This window comes from Vidua macroura, chromosome 6 (genome assembly GCF_024509145.1).
Source record: "Vidua macroura isolate BioBank_ID:100142 chromosome 6, ASM2450914v1, whole genome shotgun sequence".
Classification (NCBI taxonomy): domain Eukaryota; kingdom Metazoa; phylum Chordata; class Aves; order Passeriformes; family Viduidae; genus Vidua; species Vidua macroura.
In genome coordinates, this window is record NC_071576.1 from 30,438,492 (window position 1) to 30,455,218 (window position 16,727).

Below are 16,727 nucleotides of genomic sequence, written 5' to 3' on the forward strand. Positions count from 1 at the left end.
TAAAGTGAAGCAGCAGGCGAAATCACCATCAAGTTAAAGCCCTTGTTAGTGACAACAGTCATCACTACACGGAGGATAGTTTTATCCCATAACCTCATATTAGGAAACCACAACTCCCTCGTATGCTGAGGAAATGGATATTAGAAAGTAGAATGATTAACATAGTACCAGTTCTTGTGTAAAGTGTTACATATTCTAAATGCTTTAATAGAAATGTAGAAAAGGTATTGTTATAAAAATAATATGTTTCACTGAGAGCATATCTGGTGCATTCTTAAACAAAAGTAATAATCTTTTAATATTTTCTGGCAGTATGGTACCATGTCACATTAGTAGCATATTGTGAATAGTCAAAGCAAATGAATGGATACAATGAGTTTTACAGCTCGGCTTCCAGAAGTAAAAGCAATGCATACACCAAGGAGTTGTGGGTAGCAAGAAAATGAGATTGTCCTGCTGATTGGATGCAGACAAGCAATGAGTAATTCAAGAGCTCACAGTCAAACAAACTGCTTGTGGCACTACTACTTGTACCCAATTACCAATTCAGAGAGAAAATAAAAAGCAGTTTCAGTAGAGTCAGGGTGGGAAATCTCCAATTAGCACCAATTAGCGAAGTTGCTTCCTACAGCGGAATTCTGGGGACATAAGAAAAAAAAAATAATCTCCCAGAATGCCTGGCTGAAGCATTTATTTACCAGGTGATGGGACTCCTGAAGAATAACTTGATGAGGATTTGCGCCTGTGGGACTTGAATACAGATACTACTTGGAACTTGCCTGCTCGATTTGACTGGTCAATCATAGGCTGTACTATTCTTCTTCTGGCATTAATAAACCTGCAACAGAATACAAAGAATAGAAGTCCTTTCATCAGCTTGCTTCTCTGTTTTGAGAACACCTCTGCTTTAAAAGTGACAGGATTTTAGCGTGCTGTGGAAATGTGTTTTGCTTCACGTTGCTTTTTAAAAAGAGTATAATTTCACTTTAAAGGATTTTCCTCTAAGTGCTCAGAAATTGTAACTGGTAACATGCTTATCTTACTAGCCAGCTTAAAGCTGGATTTGCCAGAAGGCTTTGAACAAGTAAATGTGACCGAAAACTTGTGTTAAAAGACAATTGTTTCTTTAACTTCTTCTAAGTGGCTCAGATTCTGGTTAAAGTTCACAGGCTGGGAGACTTTCTTTTCCCCTTTCCATCTTAGGGATCCAGCTCTCCTTGCAGCTGGCCATAAATGAGGACCAGGCTTTGCCACTCCGTGCTTTCACAAGGTATCGTTAGGTCAGCAAAGCCATCAATTAGGCTGTCTGAAGTTTTATCACCAGCGCAGCAGCAATAAGTGCCGGCCCAGAAAGACTTCTGCTCTTCTACAACTCCTGCAGTTGGAGCCTGTAAAGGCAAGGGTCGTTTGGAGGTCAGTGCCAGCTGGGGGCCACCTCTCTGTCCAAGCAGGGACACCCCGTGCAAGGCGACCGCCCGCCTGCCCTCAACTCAGGCACCTTTCAACTCGTTAGAAACCCCCAGTCACAGGTACATGTGGTTAATATTAGGCCCAAAATAACCTTTTTTTTTAATCTCAAACTGGGGTGGTTGCCACGGCTTTTGAGCACTGGTAAAGGCAGTTAGTTGGCTGCGGAGCCTGGATTTAATTTTGCTAGTAATCCAAAAATAAGTGCTTGCATATTTCTTATTAGCTAATGTGCAGCAATCCACATCAGCACAAGTTAAGCTCAATTAATTTCCCTAAAATAATTTCAAGACTTACTTATTCACAAAATATCTTTGAAAACAGGGCAATTTTCTATCACTCGGGAGCCACACTTGTTTTTGTCCCTTCTCTTTGTGTTTGAGAACACTTTGGAGCCTTCGTGCAGGTTTTGTGTGCTATTTCACAGCTCAGGCTTTCGCCTGGTGACCCTTAAGGAGTGCTAATGAAGGCGAATACTAGCGTTTAATCCTCTTCAGAAATACTAACATGCCCATCATCCAAAACAGCCTCCAATAATTGCCATTGGGCCTGATCCAACGCCTAGCAAAATCTTTCAGTCAGTTAACTGAAAACTAAGTTCATCTGCTCATTTAGTAAATTGCTAGCCTTTATATAGCATCAACTCTGCAAGGCCTTTTGTCATGCTTCCCTCATTCCCTCCCACCCTCTGGTTAAATTCCTTCGCAGATAATAAAGGACGGTGGCACACCTTCGATTGCATCTTCTGTAATCACAGTGGTGGAAATTTCATTAGACAGATGCATAAATGCTACAAGTAACACTAAAGGGCTCTTTTGCATCTTTCTGTTTACATCCAAAAGACATTCTTTATTCTTTAGGAAAAGTACCATTCAGTTGTCAGAAATGTCATCCTGCCTCAGAATTAGTCATGACTTCAGCTATTAAAATGAAAACTCAGACACAGTCAATATATTTGTTTATTCCCTTCTGACTGTGGCACAGTGAAGGCATCACTGCCAGTTCTGTGATTTTGAAATGTGTTTCCGTCCTCAGAGACAAAGGTCCCCGATAGGACTTATTTGCTGAGTTACTTTCCAGTAATGTTGCTGTGCTGACCAAATGGAGCTTGACCTGAACCTCCTCCATCCAGCACGCCTTTTATCAGCTAAAGTTAAGGCCAATAGAGATTAACAGGAAAGCCTGATAAGACTGTTTTCTCTTCTCCTATGAGCTTCTAATGGTGTATACAGATGGCAAGGTTTTAAAGAATGGAATGAACACTTATTTAGGCCTGTAAAAAATCACAGAAACACCCCCCCCGCCACGAACACACTTTCCATCTTACTAACCATTTTTCTTCAATCAGGGCAGTCTTCAGGAAAACCAAACTGCTTTTTTTTTTTATTTTTTTTTTTTTTTTTATTTAAACCCCAACCACTTTTATTATTTACATCTGGTGGTCCCCTTATTTATGTCCCTCTCCACTTCCCTGCATACAGACCCCGGCTCACAGGGCTGCGAAGCATTATGGGCCTTGGCTCTCAGCAGGAGAACTCCACACTGTCTTCAAACAAATAATTAAGGGGAAGGTTAAAGGTTCACCCAGAGGTCATATCTTTGGATACTCCTCAGAAAGTTTACATTAGTAAGAAATAGGTGCCCTCTGAAGTGTTCTTTCAATGGGCTCGCAGGACAAAGCAGAGCATTAAGAAAATTCTACATCCTTAAGGGTTTCAGGTAACATCTGCTTTACCTCTGAGCAGAGAGATTGGGATACTGTGCTCCAGCCTTACACATTCGACAGTCTCCACAGACTAAGCCTTTGGGACAAGTGTTGAAAACCCCATCTTGCCCAGCCATTCACTCCCAGGGGAGCATGGCCTTATTTTGTCCTGCTGATATGAATAAAGCCAGTCTTTCATTGCAAACTCTACCTAGAAGCAATTCACTAGTTGTTTTGGAAATGGGAATTCAAGCTCTAAAGTAAATACTCCGTTTGCTACAAAAACAAAACAAAACAAAACAAAACAAAACAAAACAAAACAAAACAAAACCAACAACAACAAAAAAAAAATGATAAATTTTGTCTAGCTAAAACTTGTGAGAAATAGCTCTTGGGTTTGATTTCTGTTTTCATTATTTCTCCATTTTTCTTTTGCACATCTGCATAACAGCAGGTGCAAGCAATGTCTTCTAGCCCAGCAACAACTTCATCTAGAGAGAAGATACACTGATGTATACTTGAAAAGATATAGGAGAACAGGCTTTAGCATCCAGGTAATTTTGAAATTCCATTTCTATGGCTCCTCTGAAAAATCTTGTTCATAAACAGCATCAGTTATACCCACCAGTGGGTATGTCTGAAAAATGACACATGAAATTATTTATATTTGCAAGATTGCAGGTGCAAAACAGACATACATTTCAGGTGAAGCTAAAAATTGAATCCTAGTTTCACTAGCAGTAGCTACATCATGTAATGCATCAGCACAATTGGTAGACCAGGGCGTAGAATGCAGTGTTTGTGCATTATTGTTTATTTCTTATACTGCTCCATAAATATGCACAGTGCATAACAGAGATGTAGAAAACAGAGTCCCTACCCTAGCCTTTACGCTTTTTGAGGGTTGTTTATGAATTCCTTGGAGAGCCATATCCAGGGCCAAAGTAAAGCAAAGTACAGCCTTTTGCACAGCACTTCAGTTTGTGCTGCAGAAACACTGATGTTATTTAGGCACAAATGTCTTCAAAAGGCATTAAGAGACAGGTGAAAAAAGAGAACACCAATGCCACTGTTTTCAGCATTATTTGGAACTCTATAAAAGAAGAATTCACAGCTCTGCTCCTGACACTAATTGCTTACCTTGTTCATACCCTTCACCCAGAGGCCAAAGATTGAACGGCCTGAAAAGATGAGTAAAATCTATCAAAAAGACATGGACTTTGTTTCTCTGCTGTTAATAGTAATTCCTATTATTTGGATGATAGTAGCAGTTAGAGGACCCAATGAAGCTCAGTCTTACTCCACCCCATGCTTCACGAGCACACTGTCCAAGAGAACTCAGTCTGAACAGATTTCCAGGCAAAGCCTGGGGGAGAGGAGAGACGCCTTCTCCCTGTTTGGAGGGGAACAGAGACAGAAGGAGATTAAGTGACAAGGCCAAAGTCATACAAGAGATCTTTGGCAGAGCCACACACCCAACATAGATTTCCTCAGTCCTCTTTCAGCGCTCCTACAATCTGCTATCCATATGCTATCTTTCCTTTGTTCCCCCAGCTTAACAGTCAGGCACACTGGCAGGGGACTGCAAAGAGAGCTCACACTGCCACTGTTTGTGCCTTACCTGCTGCGTAGATAAAGAGGGGTCATCAGCCTCCAGGGCTGGGACGCAATACCTTCACAAACTCTACATTCATATGGTATTTGGCCCTCATTCCAGAAAGATAAATGAGGTGTGCAATGTTGAGAAATACATGTCATTGACATAGCAGGCTCAATAAAAAACTCACTCCCAGCATTTTGCAAATGACAGATTACCAACCTTGCTTATTCATACAACAGCCATTTGAATTGAAAGGTTTTTTGCATCTTGTATTTTTTTTTCTTTAATTGCTAGCTAAAGCAGCCACATCTATTTCCTATAGCCAGCGTCTGTCTTTCTCACATAAATAGTTCTGGTTACTTTTGCGGGACAGCTCACAAAAGCACAAATAAACAAGATCTGGCTCAAAATGTGCAACAACATGGACTTTTAAAGGAAGTGATTTCACTTTTATCAGCTTATAGCAAAACCCAGTAGAGCAATAAAGGTGCACTAGTGAATATGCAATCTAGTCTGGTGATTTGGTAGCACTAGTCCTAATTGGTTCCTACCATTGATAATTAGCATGACAATATAATCTAAATATATGCATTTAATCACATCTCTTCAAACAGAGACTTGGTTTTCTTTGTCCAAAATAAATATGCATTTTGTACTTTATAGGAATCCTTGTAATTAATCTTCTTTATGTATTTTATCATATTTTATCTCAAGTCATATCAAATGACATTAAACTCAAATTTGCAAAATACATTTTATTCTTATAATAAAATAATGTTCTGATAAAATCATAGAGACATATTTCTGCAAAAGTGCAAAGAGAATAAATACCAAAGAGTGATCTCTTAATCTGCTTCTTCAAATTTGGCACACTCAAAAATAATTTTGTTGTTGTTTCCACTGTCTTTTTTATACATAGTGTATATATATTTTGAAATACCGTGACCATACTGTAACTGAATCTGCTTAAGATCAGTTCTTGAAATGAACTGTTAGTGACTGTACTGATTGGCAATCAGAATCAGAAATCTCCAGCTTTACTTTATGGCTATAATGGAAAATTCACTGTAAGTATGTAGGGTCACAACAGGTCTTGTTTCAGAAGGATGAAGTACATGAATGCTTAGGAAACTATGACTTGTTCCCAATTGGGGGCCTAATCTGAACTCAATCAGAGAGTGATATTTAACTCCCATTACTTGTCTGTATGTCTAATATCTTCTCTGAGATAAACTGGTGCCAAACTGAACCATTACTGCCCTGGAAGCATAGACTGCTCCCCATGAGAAACTGAGGAACAATATGGAGCCACCATGTACAACACAAAACTTCAATGTCAGTCTTCAATCTGGATTTCCACTTAACATATCCACTCCAGAAAATGAGGTGCTAAAATATTGAATTTATTTAACAAACCAGCCACTGCATAAATCGGTTCTCAATTCTTTATGTGAAAACCAGAGAAATAAACAAATTTGTGAGATGAATTCACAATCAGTTCTTTAGAAGGATTAATGACAAGGAAAGTTTTGACTCAGTTTCAGCCCAAGACAGTTCTGCTCTTAAACTTGAAAAGGACAGAAGTACTGAATGAACATTGTCACAGACTTAGTCACAGAAATAATAAAAATACAAGTAATGACAATAGCAACACTAATTTGGGATTAGAATTGTTTGCTGTCATCTGAATAAAAAATTAATTTTTAAAAATTTTTAGGGGCCCAGGAGAACAGTCTTGCAAGATTTTTCAGAAACCTGCCAAGTGTAGATGAGAAGCTCAACTCTTATTAAATCTCCATAAATGGGAGCTGAGCTTGAAGAATAAATGGGGTCTAAGCACCTGCTTCAATGTTTTTGCTGAGTAAGAGTCTAAGAATGCATTCTAAAAAGTAATCCAAATGTTTTCACCTTGGACGGGGAAATAAATCCTTGCCTAAATGATATTTCAGTATTTGGACTATGCACATGTCAGTGTTTAGCTCAAGCGCATATGCTACACTGATCCCTTGTTGCCCAAGAATGCACTAATTTTGAAGGGAAAATAACCAACGAAAGAGTCACAAAATATGTTTTCCTAAGTAACCTAGAAAATTACTTCTTTGACAAGCAGAAAAAATAATTTTAAAAGTCATTCTGAAAGAATGCTTTCTGAAAGAATGCATTAGAAAAGACTAATTTGCTGAAACACTTTTATCAATATCCACCCCCTGCCTTTACAGCGGTCTTTGTCTATCACCTAAACTTTAATCTGAGAAAGTAAAATCTATTTTTCTTAGTTTATTTAACTTCTCCCTCCACTATGTATTCTAAATTGACAGAATTAGGTTTAGGCAGTATGTGTACGTACAAAAATAGTTGAAAAAGCCCTTGTTTATGCTTCACTGAATCTATGCCACACCTGGTTACCAACTCATATTTGCAGCATTCCTTATAGGAAATTAAAAAAGCTGAGTTAGTCACCTGGAAATGAGCCATCTAAATAAGGCTTCCCTAAGTCATGAATATTAAGAAATTGAGTCAGTTAAGCAATTGCTTTTGAGAGGAAGCAGGAGGGACAGGCCAGTTTATTCCCTGGCAAAGCCTCACCTAGTTTTGGACAGCCGTGTTAGAGAAGGGGGTTAAGGACTTTTTACACCGACTTTCTAAAGCTTATTTAGACACCTCACATCTGTTAAAGATGTGATTCAAAGGACCTAACTCACCATCCACATTTGGTGAAGACTCCAGAAGATGACAGAGAACAACTTAGCTGAGTTTCAGAGGAAGCCTGAGGTAGGTGCTAACCATCCCAAAGACTTCTGCCACATCTTCCATGTTTGTGTTCGACTTCCTAAAAATAGGCCTTGCCATTTGGAGCTGCCAATTTTTGGAAATCATGATTTTGCTCGCCCTGTATTTTTGGAAATCATGATTTTGCTCACAGCCCTGTGAGACTGTCCTAAATAAATCAGAAATTTAAACTGTGCTCTTCCCAGTGTTTACCTTGTGAGTTTTTCAGCCATTGCACCACATTTTTAAAACACTCTTCTCAGCCACAAGATCTAGAAACTTACTTAATAAGATTCTCACAAAACCATTGTCTCCTGCAGCTGGGACCTCGAATAAACATGAAATAACTTGAGCCTTATGATAGAATCATGAGAATTGTCAAGACGCGCATCTATTCACCTCAGAGGAAAATCCACCTGACTAAACGTGTATCTCTCGTTACCAGATTACTCCTTGGGAGCGCGGAGAAACGATTTGGCTTTGCCGACGAAAGCCGCGGTGGCTGTCACGGGGAGCACCTGCACCGCAGCGCAACCCGGGAGAGCCGCCCTGCCTTCGCCCCGGGGCAGGGGTTTGTGCGCGGGGCCTTCCCTGCCACAGCTGGGGATCCCCACCAACCCGGCACAGCCGGCCGCGCCCGCACAGCCCCGCAGCCCGCAGAGCCCCGCAGCCCTCACAGTCCCGCAGCCCTCACAGCCCCGCAGCCCTCACAACCCGCAGAGCCCCGCAGCCCTCACAGCCTCGCAGCCCGCAGAGCCCCGCAGCCCTCACAGCCCCGCGCCAAGGCCGCATCCAGCCGTTCCATGGGGTCGGCAGCAGCAGCGCCGGCCAGGGAAGAGGCATGGCTCCCGGCCGCAGAACTGGGCCGGCCTCGAGGTCCCGCCTGGGTGGCCCCAGGGGAGGCCTCCCGCTGTGCAGCAGGGCGCCATGAGGTGGGGCCAGAGCTCCGCTGCCGGGCCGGGGGTGCCGCTGCCCCCGCGGAGCGCGCCCCGGCACGGCGGGCAGTGTGCCTGAGGAGCGCCGCTCCACGCACGCCACTGCCGCGGGTGGGCACAGCTCTCCTCACGAGCGCCCAGCAAACCTCAGCCTAATTGGAAGAGTATCGTCCCTTATCCCCCTTGGCTCCTGGTGGGAAACAAGCGCCTTTTGGTGCATGCCACCTGAAACCACAGAACACACGCCGGAGGAGGCTGCTCCTCTTTTGACAGTGCCATTAGGTTGCTCATATGTTTTTTTACCACGCACCGTAAAAATGATCTTTTAACGATACTTGAAAGGAAGGGAGGAGACAAACAGACATACTTCCTTAGCTATTCATATCTTACAGGTAAAATGTAAAGTCAATAGACACAAGCCATAGCATTTAACCTCATCCTGTACTTGATTTATTGCAGATGGGAATCAACTAGAAATTGAATCACTTTGAAATTTTTACTACTGATGTTAAAATTCCATGTTTGTATACATATGTCTTGTGGAGATGCACTTTGACTTGCTAGCACTTACAAACTCATGTTAAAGGTAGAAAACAAATCTCTAAAATCTTTAGTAACTCATGCATTTAAAGATGTGTTAATTTGTCATCTTAAACTCCTAGGAAAAGATTTTCAAAACTAATTAGGCACCAACAGTCTTGAGAACAGAATCAGGAGCTGAGGGATCTCATTTCAGGTAACTTAAAAAAAAAAAAAAAGTGTAGTTTTTGAATAATATCACATTCAAGTACTTTACACCTATTTTTAACTTATCAATATTTAACATATTATTTATTTTAATAAATTCTAAATTGACCAAAAAGGAGAGTTGTCAACAAATTTAACATCTGTTTAACTTCCCCGATCAAATAAGATTAAGGCATAATTCTCCCTTTATATTTCAGTGGAAACTACCTAAGTACCAACTTGCCAAAAATGCATAAAGGTGTTTAGCAATTATGTAGTGGGTATGTTTGAAGAGATCAAGGTGCACTCACATGTCCTGTGCTATGGGTATCTCTGATTAGCTTGTCATCTACTCTGAAGAAGATGTAGCCCAACTCTCCTATAGTATGTAATAGGCCAGCTGTTAGCTGTCTGTCAAGCACCTAAAGTGGACAAGTAGTCCAGGAGCAAAAATGTCACTCCTTTGATCTGGCAAGGAGCAGCTGCTGATTTATAGAGTAGGACTTTGTTCTTCCGTTCTATTTTACTTTCTTTCCTAAGGCAGAACCACAAAATCCAGCAGAAAAAAAAAAAAAAAAGTGCCATTCTCTGCAACATCAACAAGCTCTGACAACTGCAACAGGGTTTTTCTTGGCCCTAACAAAGCTCTCAGGCATCTCCTTTGACGCTCACCTTTTTTTTCCTTCTTCTTTTTGCAATGCGGTAGTTATTGTTTAATTCAGCTTCTGTAAATGGAATGGACTGTGGCCAGCAAGCCTGGGGCATAAACACACCTGTATGAAAGAAGCCTTATTGTAGCAACCATCTACAACCAACCTGCACATGCACTACCAGTTCGTGAGTTCAGAAGGAATGTTCCATTTTCCCTAACAGTAAATTTTGCCTTAAGATAACTATTTTTTGTACCCGCTGTCCTGTCTTGACCACGAAGCTTGTACACTTTTTCATTGTTATTAAAATCTGAAGGGAAAAAAAAAAAGTGTATTTTTCTACCTGTCAACCAGGGAATGACAAGAAATTGGATCCGAAAAGCCCACTTAAAAAAAAAAAAATACAGCCAAAATATATTTATCAAAACACTACTGAAAGTTTGAAAACTAGGATCCTAAAGATGTCTGTTCTGTTTTAGACATATGATGTGCTTGCAAGCACCTCCAGTTTATACTGCTGCAGATTCTCCTCAAAAAAAGCATTTGGTGGAACAAGAACTCAGTAAAAAATAGCATTTGATGCAACTAACCAGACTGCAGCACTGCCAGCCCAGAGTCAATGCTCCGTTCGTTCTCTTAGAAGGTGCTGAGCAGATTCTGTGAGGTGATTTTTACTACACAGGCTGTTAAAGTCCTGCCTCACCCATTAGTGTAGCAAGAGGGTTTTCCTTTATTTCCCTTACGATCTGTTTTCAAGTTTATTAGCTAAAACCCCAAACCTACAGGGCACAGTAAAAGGCTGCAGTATAACGCTGCTGCAGAAGAGAGAAGCTGTGTGTTTGACCCTGGTTTGTGTCCACACACATGCTGTGTTCACATTTCTCTATACTGTAACTTTAAAAACAGATGAAAAAGGGTTACAAAAACAAAGATGGGAAGAGGTGAGGGTGGTGGGGGAGACATCATGACTACAAGATCTTTTGCATATATGTTAGCCTGTGCAAATAAATAAGAACTATTACAGCCAGAGCCCTAAGGGAGGCAGGAAAATGATGATGTACAGGATAGTATAAAATGATATATTAAAAACTGTGCTGTCAGTGGAACAATAGAATATTAAGCAAAAGTCCATAATAATTGGCAGATATTTAGCTGTAGACATCTTTCTTTGGTTGGTGGGTACTAAAGTATACGTGAGAGGAAAGAGAACTAGTTAGGCAATTAGAAGTAATGGGCATAAATAATACACTATGTATACATACATCTCCTCCTTTCCCATATTATAGCTCTTATCCGGATGCACCTAATAACCTCTCAGTAAGTCATACCTACATGCTGATATCCCTTGTGTTTTCCTGTTTGAACTGTCTGGGTACTGGAGATTCTGCTTATGTAAATCTGTCTTTCTGTAGATGCAGATGTTAAATGTTTTTTTCACTTTAATTTTTACAATACTAATGGCAAGACTTCATCAAACCAGAGGGTCTAATGTCTTAGTAGTTAAAGATGTGTCAACATCATACACACCATGAAACTGCAGCCTGCCATGTTATGGAATACATGCTTCACAGTGATGAGCTGGTAGCAGAACAAGTGGGGGACAAGTATATTAAGTATGCTAAAATGAAGAGGTAAATATACAGTGTCATACTGGTGAAACTTTTGCTATCTCTCATTCCATCTTGTGTTCTCCGTATTCCATATGAATTAGGGTGAAATGTTCTAAAAACATTTTTAAGAGTTTGTTACATTATGAGCATGTTTCATGGATGCTTGTGTCTTAGTTGTAAGCCAACCTGGTTTGGGATGGAAAAGCTGAAAATCTCTGTGGAGCCGTTTCCTCAACTTATCACTCCATATTCCAGGCTCTCATATTTTCTGACCTTCATCTCTCCAGGGCTCAGTCTTGCTCCCTAGCCTACCTTGTTGGCTCCCCAGAGATAATTGCAAAGTACAGCTCGCAAGTCAGTGATAAATCTTTCTGGTGCTCTGCAAGGGTCCTAGATGGCGAGATATGCTGTGATTGAGGACATGTATGTGAATGTAACACCATTTCTTGTCTCTCTGCTCTTTTGAACAACTTTCTGTCTTCTGCATAAGCAAGGACTGAAACATTGAAGGTTTGCTCTTTCTAAAACATTTCAAAGGCTGGGTTGTCCTGATTTCAGTACTCAGCTGGCTTATGGGCAGAGCAGAGCATTGGAGAAGCCTGTGCTCAAGTGCACCATGTTTCACTTGTTGGCTTTCCCAGCTAAAGAGAGCTCTTCTAATGTATTTTTCTTTCTTCTATTAAAGGATGGGTAGCTGGAGATTTTTTTTTTTAATGCAGTCATTGCCACTTAAATAGCTCATTTGAAAATTAAATTGTTAATTTGAAAATTAAACTGTGCTAGGGCACAGAAAGAAACTTGAAATGTATTTCTTCGGTCAAAACTGGCTAGCTCTGTACTGTGTTCCACTATCTCATATTTTGCATACAATTGAGATATATGTCATGAAATGAAACCCAATCTATATAACCTATCTAGTATTTACCTTTCTTTCTTTATGAGAGCAGTTTGGAAACTGTGTGTGATCTTACATAAGTTTAATAACTGGTTGCTGATGGATTTCAATATTTGCTCTGACTGTTCTGACTGATAGGATGTTGAGGCTTGATTTTCAGAATTTCACTAATTGTTCCTACACTGTGTAGGGGTAAAGACATCTAAGAATATGTGTATAAACCTGCATTTGAGCCCAAAAATCTGGTAATGGCAGGGCCGTATCCAACAATGTCACTTCATCCTGGTCAAGTAAAGCCCTCAGATGTATAAGGCAAATTTTCAAAATTATCAAGTTCTGTTATCAAAATCATCAAAGGCTCTGTAAAGCTAATCCCAAATGTTCAGTGAATTTCTGAGTTAGAAGGCAATACTAGCAAATGGGTGTTGATATTAATGCCTAAATTGTAGGTGATCTGCTCTCAAGGAATTTTCTGTCTCTGGTTAGATGTTCCAGGAATCACCAGAAGGTGGACTTAGATACCTAACTACATTTTTTTGGTTTTTAAAAAAAGAAAAAAAAAAAAAAAAAAAGCCTTTGCTTAACACTGAAAATGCCTGAATTCTTTAGGCATGTAGATTTCTACTTTTAAAGATCCCATCCCATCAGTTTTGCTGCTGTGTATTTCTGTTTCCTAACAGTCAGTTACTTTCTGCAGTAACCATGCTCAGTCTCTGAGTTGAGACACTTATGTCCTGTCAGGATTCCTATGACAGACACCTTCCTAAGACAGACATCTTAGGACAGGCCTTTTTGCCCTTATAATAACAGAGATAAATATCTCTCCTTTTTAGCTGACACCATTGTTATTTGACTATTTATCTGGAAAGAAGAAGATCAAGTTTTACCTGCCTATCCTGCTTGATTTGGAACACAGACATGAACATGGGTCCATCACATGCTAAAAGAGTATCTGAATCACCCACAGAGTCAGTACAATAAACAAAGCCCTTTCAGTTCATGTTCTGAAGATGTTCCACCCGAATTAAGCAATTTTATAGCCATAATTAACCAGCACTTAACTTTCACACATCTGAAGTCTTAACCAAGTCTTAACCAGTCTTAACCAAGAGGCTGTACAGTCAAGCCCATGTTCTTAATTAATTTTGTTCTAGTGACTAGTCATTACATACACAAAAGAACTGGAAATCAAGAGAACAAGAAAGGCATGATAGTGAAGAAGAGTAAAGATGGAGCATTATGTTCAATAGCCCATTGATTGAGAAACTCAACACAATCGGAACAGTTAAGACATTGATTTAAATCAAGATGAAGAGAAGACCTGCAAACATATATTCTATTTAACAAGTGAATTTTCTAACCATTGAGCCATTGAGGATAGCACTCCCTCTACCCCATTTGACTCTTTTGTGTAAAGCTTGGTATGGCTGATATAAGACAAGAACTTTGGCTGAGTTTGGCCCTTGGGGAAGTTTGGCCCTTGAGGTAAGGTTGATTTTGTGTTGAAAGTTGTGTCACTGTGGAACAGGTTACTGCCTATTTGTCTATGTACTTGTGTACCTACTCTGTCCTGGAGGTCCTTTATATAATAAAATAACCATGGACAGAGCAATACCTCACTTTATGGTACTGCTAGGGTTACAGTTCCAGATTTCTCAATTATATCCCATTCTAAGCAGATTTGTGCATGCTCACCAGTGGAAAAAAGTGTGTGTAGACGAAAAGTTCTTAAGCTTCTTGGGACTAGATAGCAACTAGACGATGCTGGAAAATTCAGAGGTTGCAAAAGCTAAAGATTAACTTAAACTAAAGATTGCAGGGTTTGTGCTTGACACTCATATGCAACTCAAATGTGATACATATCTAACAGATACTTATATATTAATGAGAAAATATTTTATAAAATATGCTACACGGGTCTTTTATTGTGGCTTAATTTGTTCATAAGCCAATATTATAATAACCCTCTCATAAGAAGTCCAAGCCAAGTTTTACAGCAACTTTAACCAACCATTGATAGAAACACAAAATTTAAGGTCAATAGAAATATTATGTAAAACAAACAAACAAAAAAAAAGCCACTGAAAAGAGAAAAAAATGCACCAAATTCACAGGCAGCATCTTCAAACAAAATAGTTCAGCATCATACTTTCGTGCATAAGAATTTAAAAATTAATTTCATAAGAAATTAACTCCAAATGGAACAAAAGAAATGTTTTAATTTTAATTCATTGTCCAAACTGAAAAAATCTTACAAACTATAAATGCAGACACACATTCAGATTGACTAGTAAAGGAGAATTAAGTTTCCATTTCTTTTTCTTAATTCATCCCCAGTTGTTATAATCAGTCTTTCCAGTGCGACTATAGTATCATCCACAAAATTTTTAGCATCATTGTAATCATAAAAGCTATGCTTTATATCTTTATAAATCAAATGAAGTTTAGCAGACCCTAATAATGCCACATATGTTTTAATCCTAATAAATTCTAGCCGAAGACAACATAGCCTGTGGTGTCTCACCTGAGTTCTCAGAGATGTTTCAAGAAGTGCATTAGTTCTATAAGTCAGTGAAATAAACAAAAACACATATAGTGGTCAACAGAAAAAGAAAAAAATTAGCACTCTAAAAGAGCTTTGATGTTGCATCCCGGAGTTTGGGTTTAGATTAGGGTTTTTAATTTATGTTAAAATAAGTCAAGTTCTGTAATCCCGCGTTTCCCCCGCGTTGTCCCCCCCCCCGCGGTTTCTGCCCCCATGTTGCCTGCTGCCGGCTCTTACCCCTCTGCCGCTCCTGTAAGCACCCTGCCGTCCGGCCCCGGGAAACCCCGTGCTGGCCACACGATCCCGCTCAGCCCGCGGCTCGGTGCCCGCCCCTGCGGGGTTCTCTGGTTGGTCGCGGTTGCTGGCGTCACCGCCACGGCAGCCGCCCCTATTGGCCGGCAGGCCGTGGATCCTCTCGCCCCGCCCCTCCATAAAACCCTATCCCGCCGGCACCCAGGCGCCATTTTCTCCCATGCGAGTGCCGGGAGCGGTCGCGTCTTTCCATCGAACCGCGCCATGTGTGACCAATAAACCGTTCCTGCCAAGCACGGAGTAAATGGACAAATTCCTTACCTCTTTGCCGGATCCCTAGCGCACGGTAACAGAGGCTGGCCAGCCCACGCGCCCAAGACACGGAGCCGTGTCCGGGAACCCGCGGCAGCAAACCCCGGCAGCACGTGGAAGCTACGCCACAGCCGGGCTCCCAAGAGCCGCGTGCAGCCGGGGAGAGCAAAAACCCACGCCGCACTTTGACAGAAGTCTGAGTTGAAAAATCCAGGTGTATTTTATGTATGTCCCTGAATCGGTCTTGCTGAGAGGAGTGGTCCAGTTAGCTGCCTGATTTTTGATGCCCGATAATATATGTTCCCAGTAAAAAAAAAAAAAAAAAAAAAAAAGTATCTAGAGGACCTGTATTCCTTTAGTTCAAGAAAGTAGGAACTAGAAGAAATAGAACAAATATGAAAACATCATAATGTGAAATTCCACAAATTTCACAATTTCATGTACCTGATTGCTAGAACAAATCTAATGCAAAGATGTGCAGATAAGATGGGTGCCTACAATTCATTTTCAAGTATAGTAAAAACACAGATAAAAATTGGAAAGAGAACATCTTTTGGGGCATGTTTTGCATCCAGACCAAAACCCCCTATTTAATCCTTCTGCCAAATTTATTCCAAGTGCTACCAAGATCATGCTCTGTTTTTTTCCAATATAGCACAGACCTATAATAACTGCTTAAGCATGCCATACAGTATTAATCTTCCTCATGAATGCTGTCCCAAACCAGTTTCCATGGAGAGAAATTAAGAGGTATGTACAGGCAAAGGAGAAAATATATGGCTAGCCAATGATACAGAAAGGCTCTTTAGATACAGAAAAGCTCTTTAGATGGGAGCTATGGCAGAAAGGAGGTATTTTTCAACTGAGATTGTTGAACTGAGGGGAGGACAGCACTAGACAAAGTGAGAAAAGAGGAGAATGGGGGGAAAAAAGACATCTATGTTGAAGTATGTTTCAACATTTTTTTAAAGAAGACAATTTTGAAATTGATACAGAAAAGGAGGGAGGAAGGTTGCTGAAGTTCCTAAAATAAGAGGTGATTTTTTTTTATGTGTGTGTGAAGCACCAGCATTTGATACATTAAGGGGGGATGAAGAAGACTTAGAGTCCTGGGAGAGTAGGACTACAATTATCAAGGTGAGAAGAGATGAAGGCAGAGGCAAAAGTGATGTTTTGTTGAAGTGGACATAGGAAAAGGGGTGGACACTGGAGGTGTGAGACAAAGAACACTAGGAACACTAGGACATACATGTGGGTTTGG

At 40.4% G+C, this 16,727-nt stretch overlaps 1 protein-coding gene and 1 long non-coding RNA gene across 6 annotated transcripts in view; one reads left to right on the forward strand and one right to left on the reverse strand.

Moving 5' to 3' along the window:
- MEIS2 (Meis homeobox 2) overlaps window positions 1–16,727 on the reverse strand; it is a 175,931-nt gene that overhangs the window by 5,736 nt on the left and 153,468 nt on the right. For all 5 annotated transcript variants that reach the window (XM_053979644.1, XM_053979643.1, XM_053979642.1 and 2 more), the window contains exon 10: window positions 780–838. In XM_053979644.1, the coding sequence (XP_053835619.1) occupies window positions 780–838 (59 nt within the window). The remainder of the gene's footprint in view (window positions 1–779; window positions 839–16,727) is intronic.
- On the forward strand, window positions 8,391–10,146 carry LOC128808485 (uncharacterized). The gene is made up of 3 exons (XR_008437476.1): window positions 8,391–8,473; window positions 9,139–9,212; window positions 9,909–10,146. It is a non-coding gene; the product is annotated as an uncharacterized LOC128808485 (long non-coding RNA).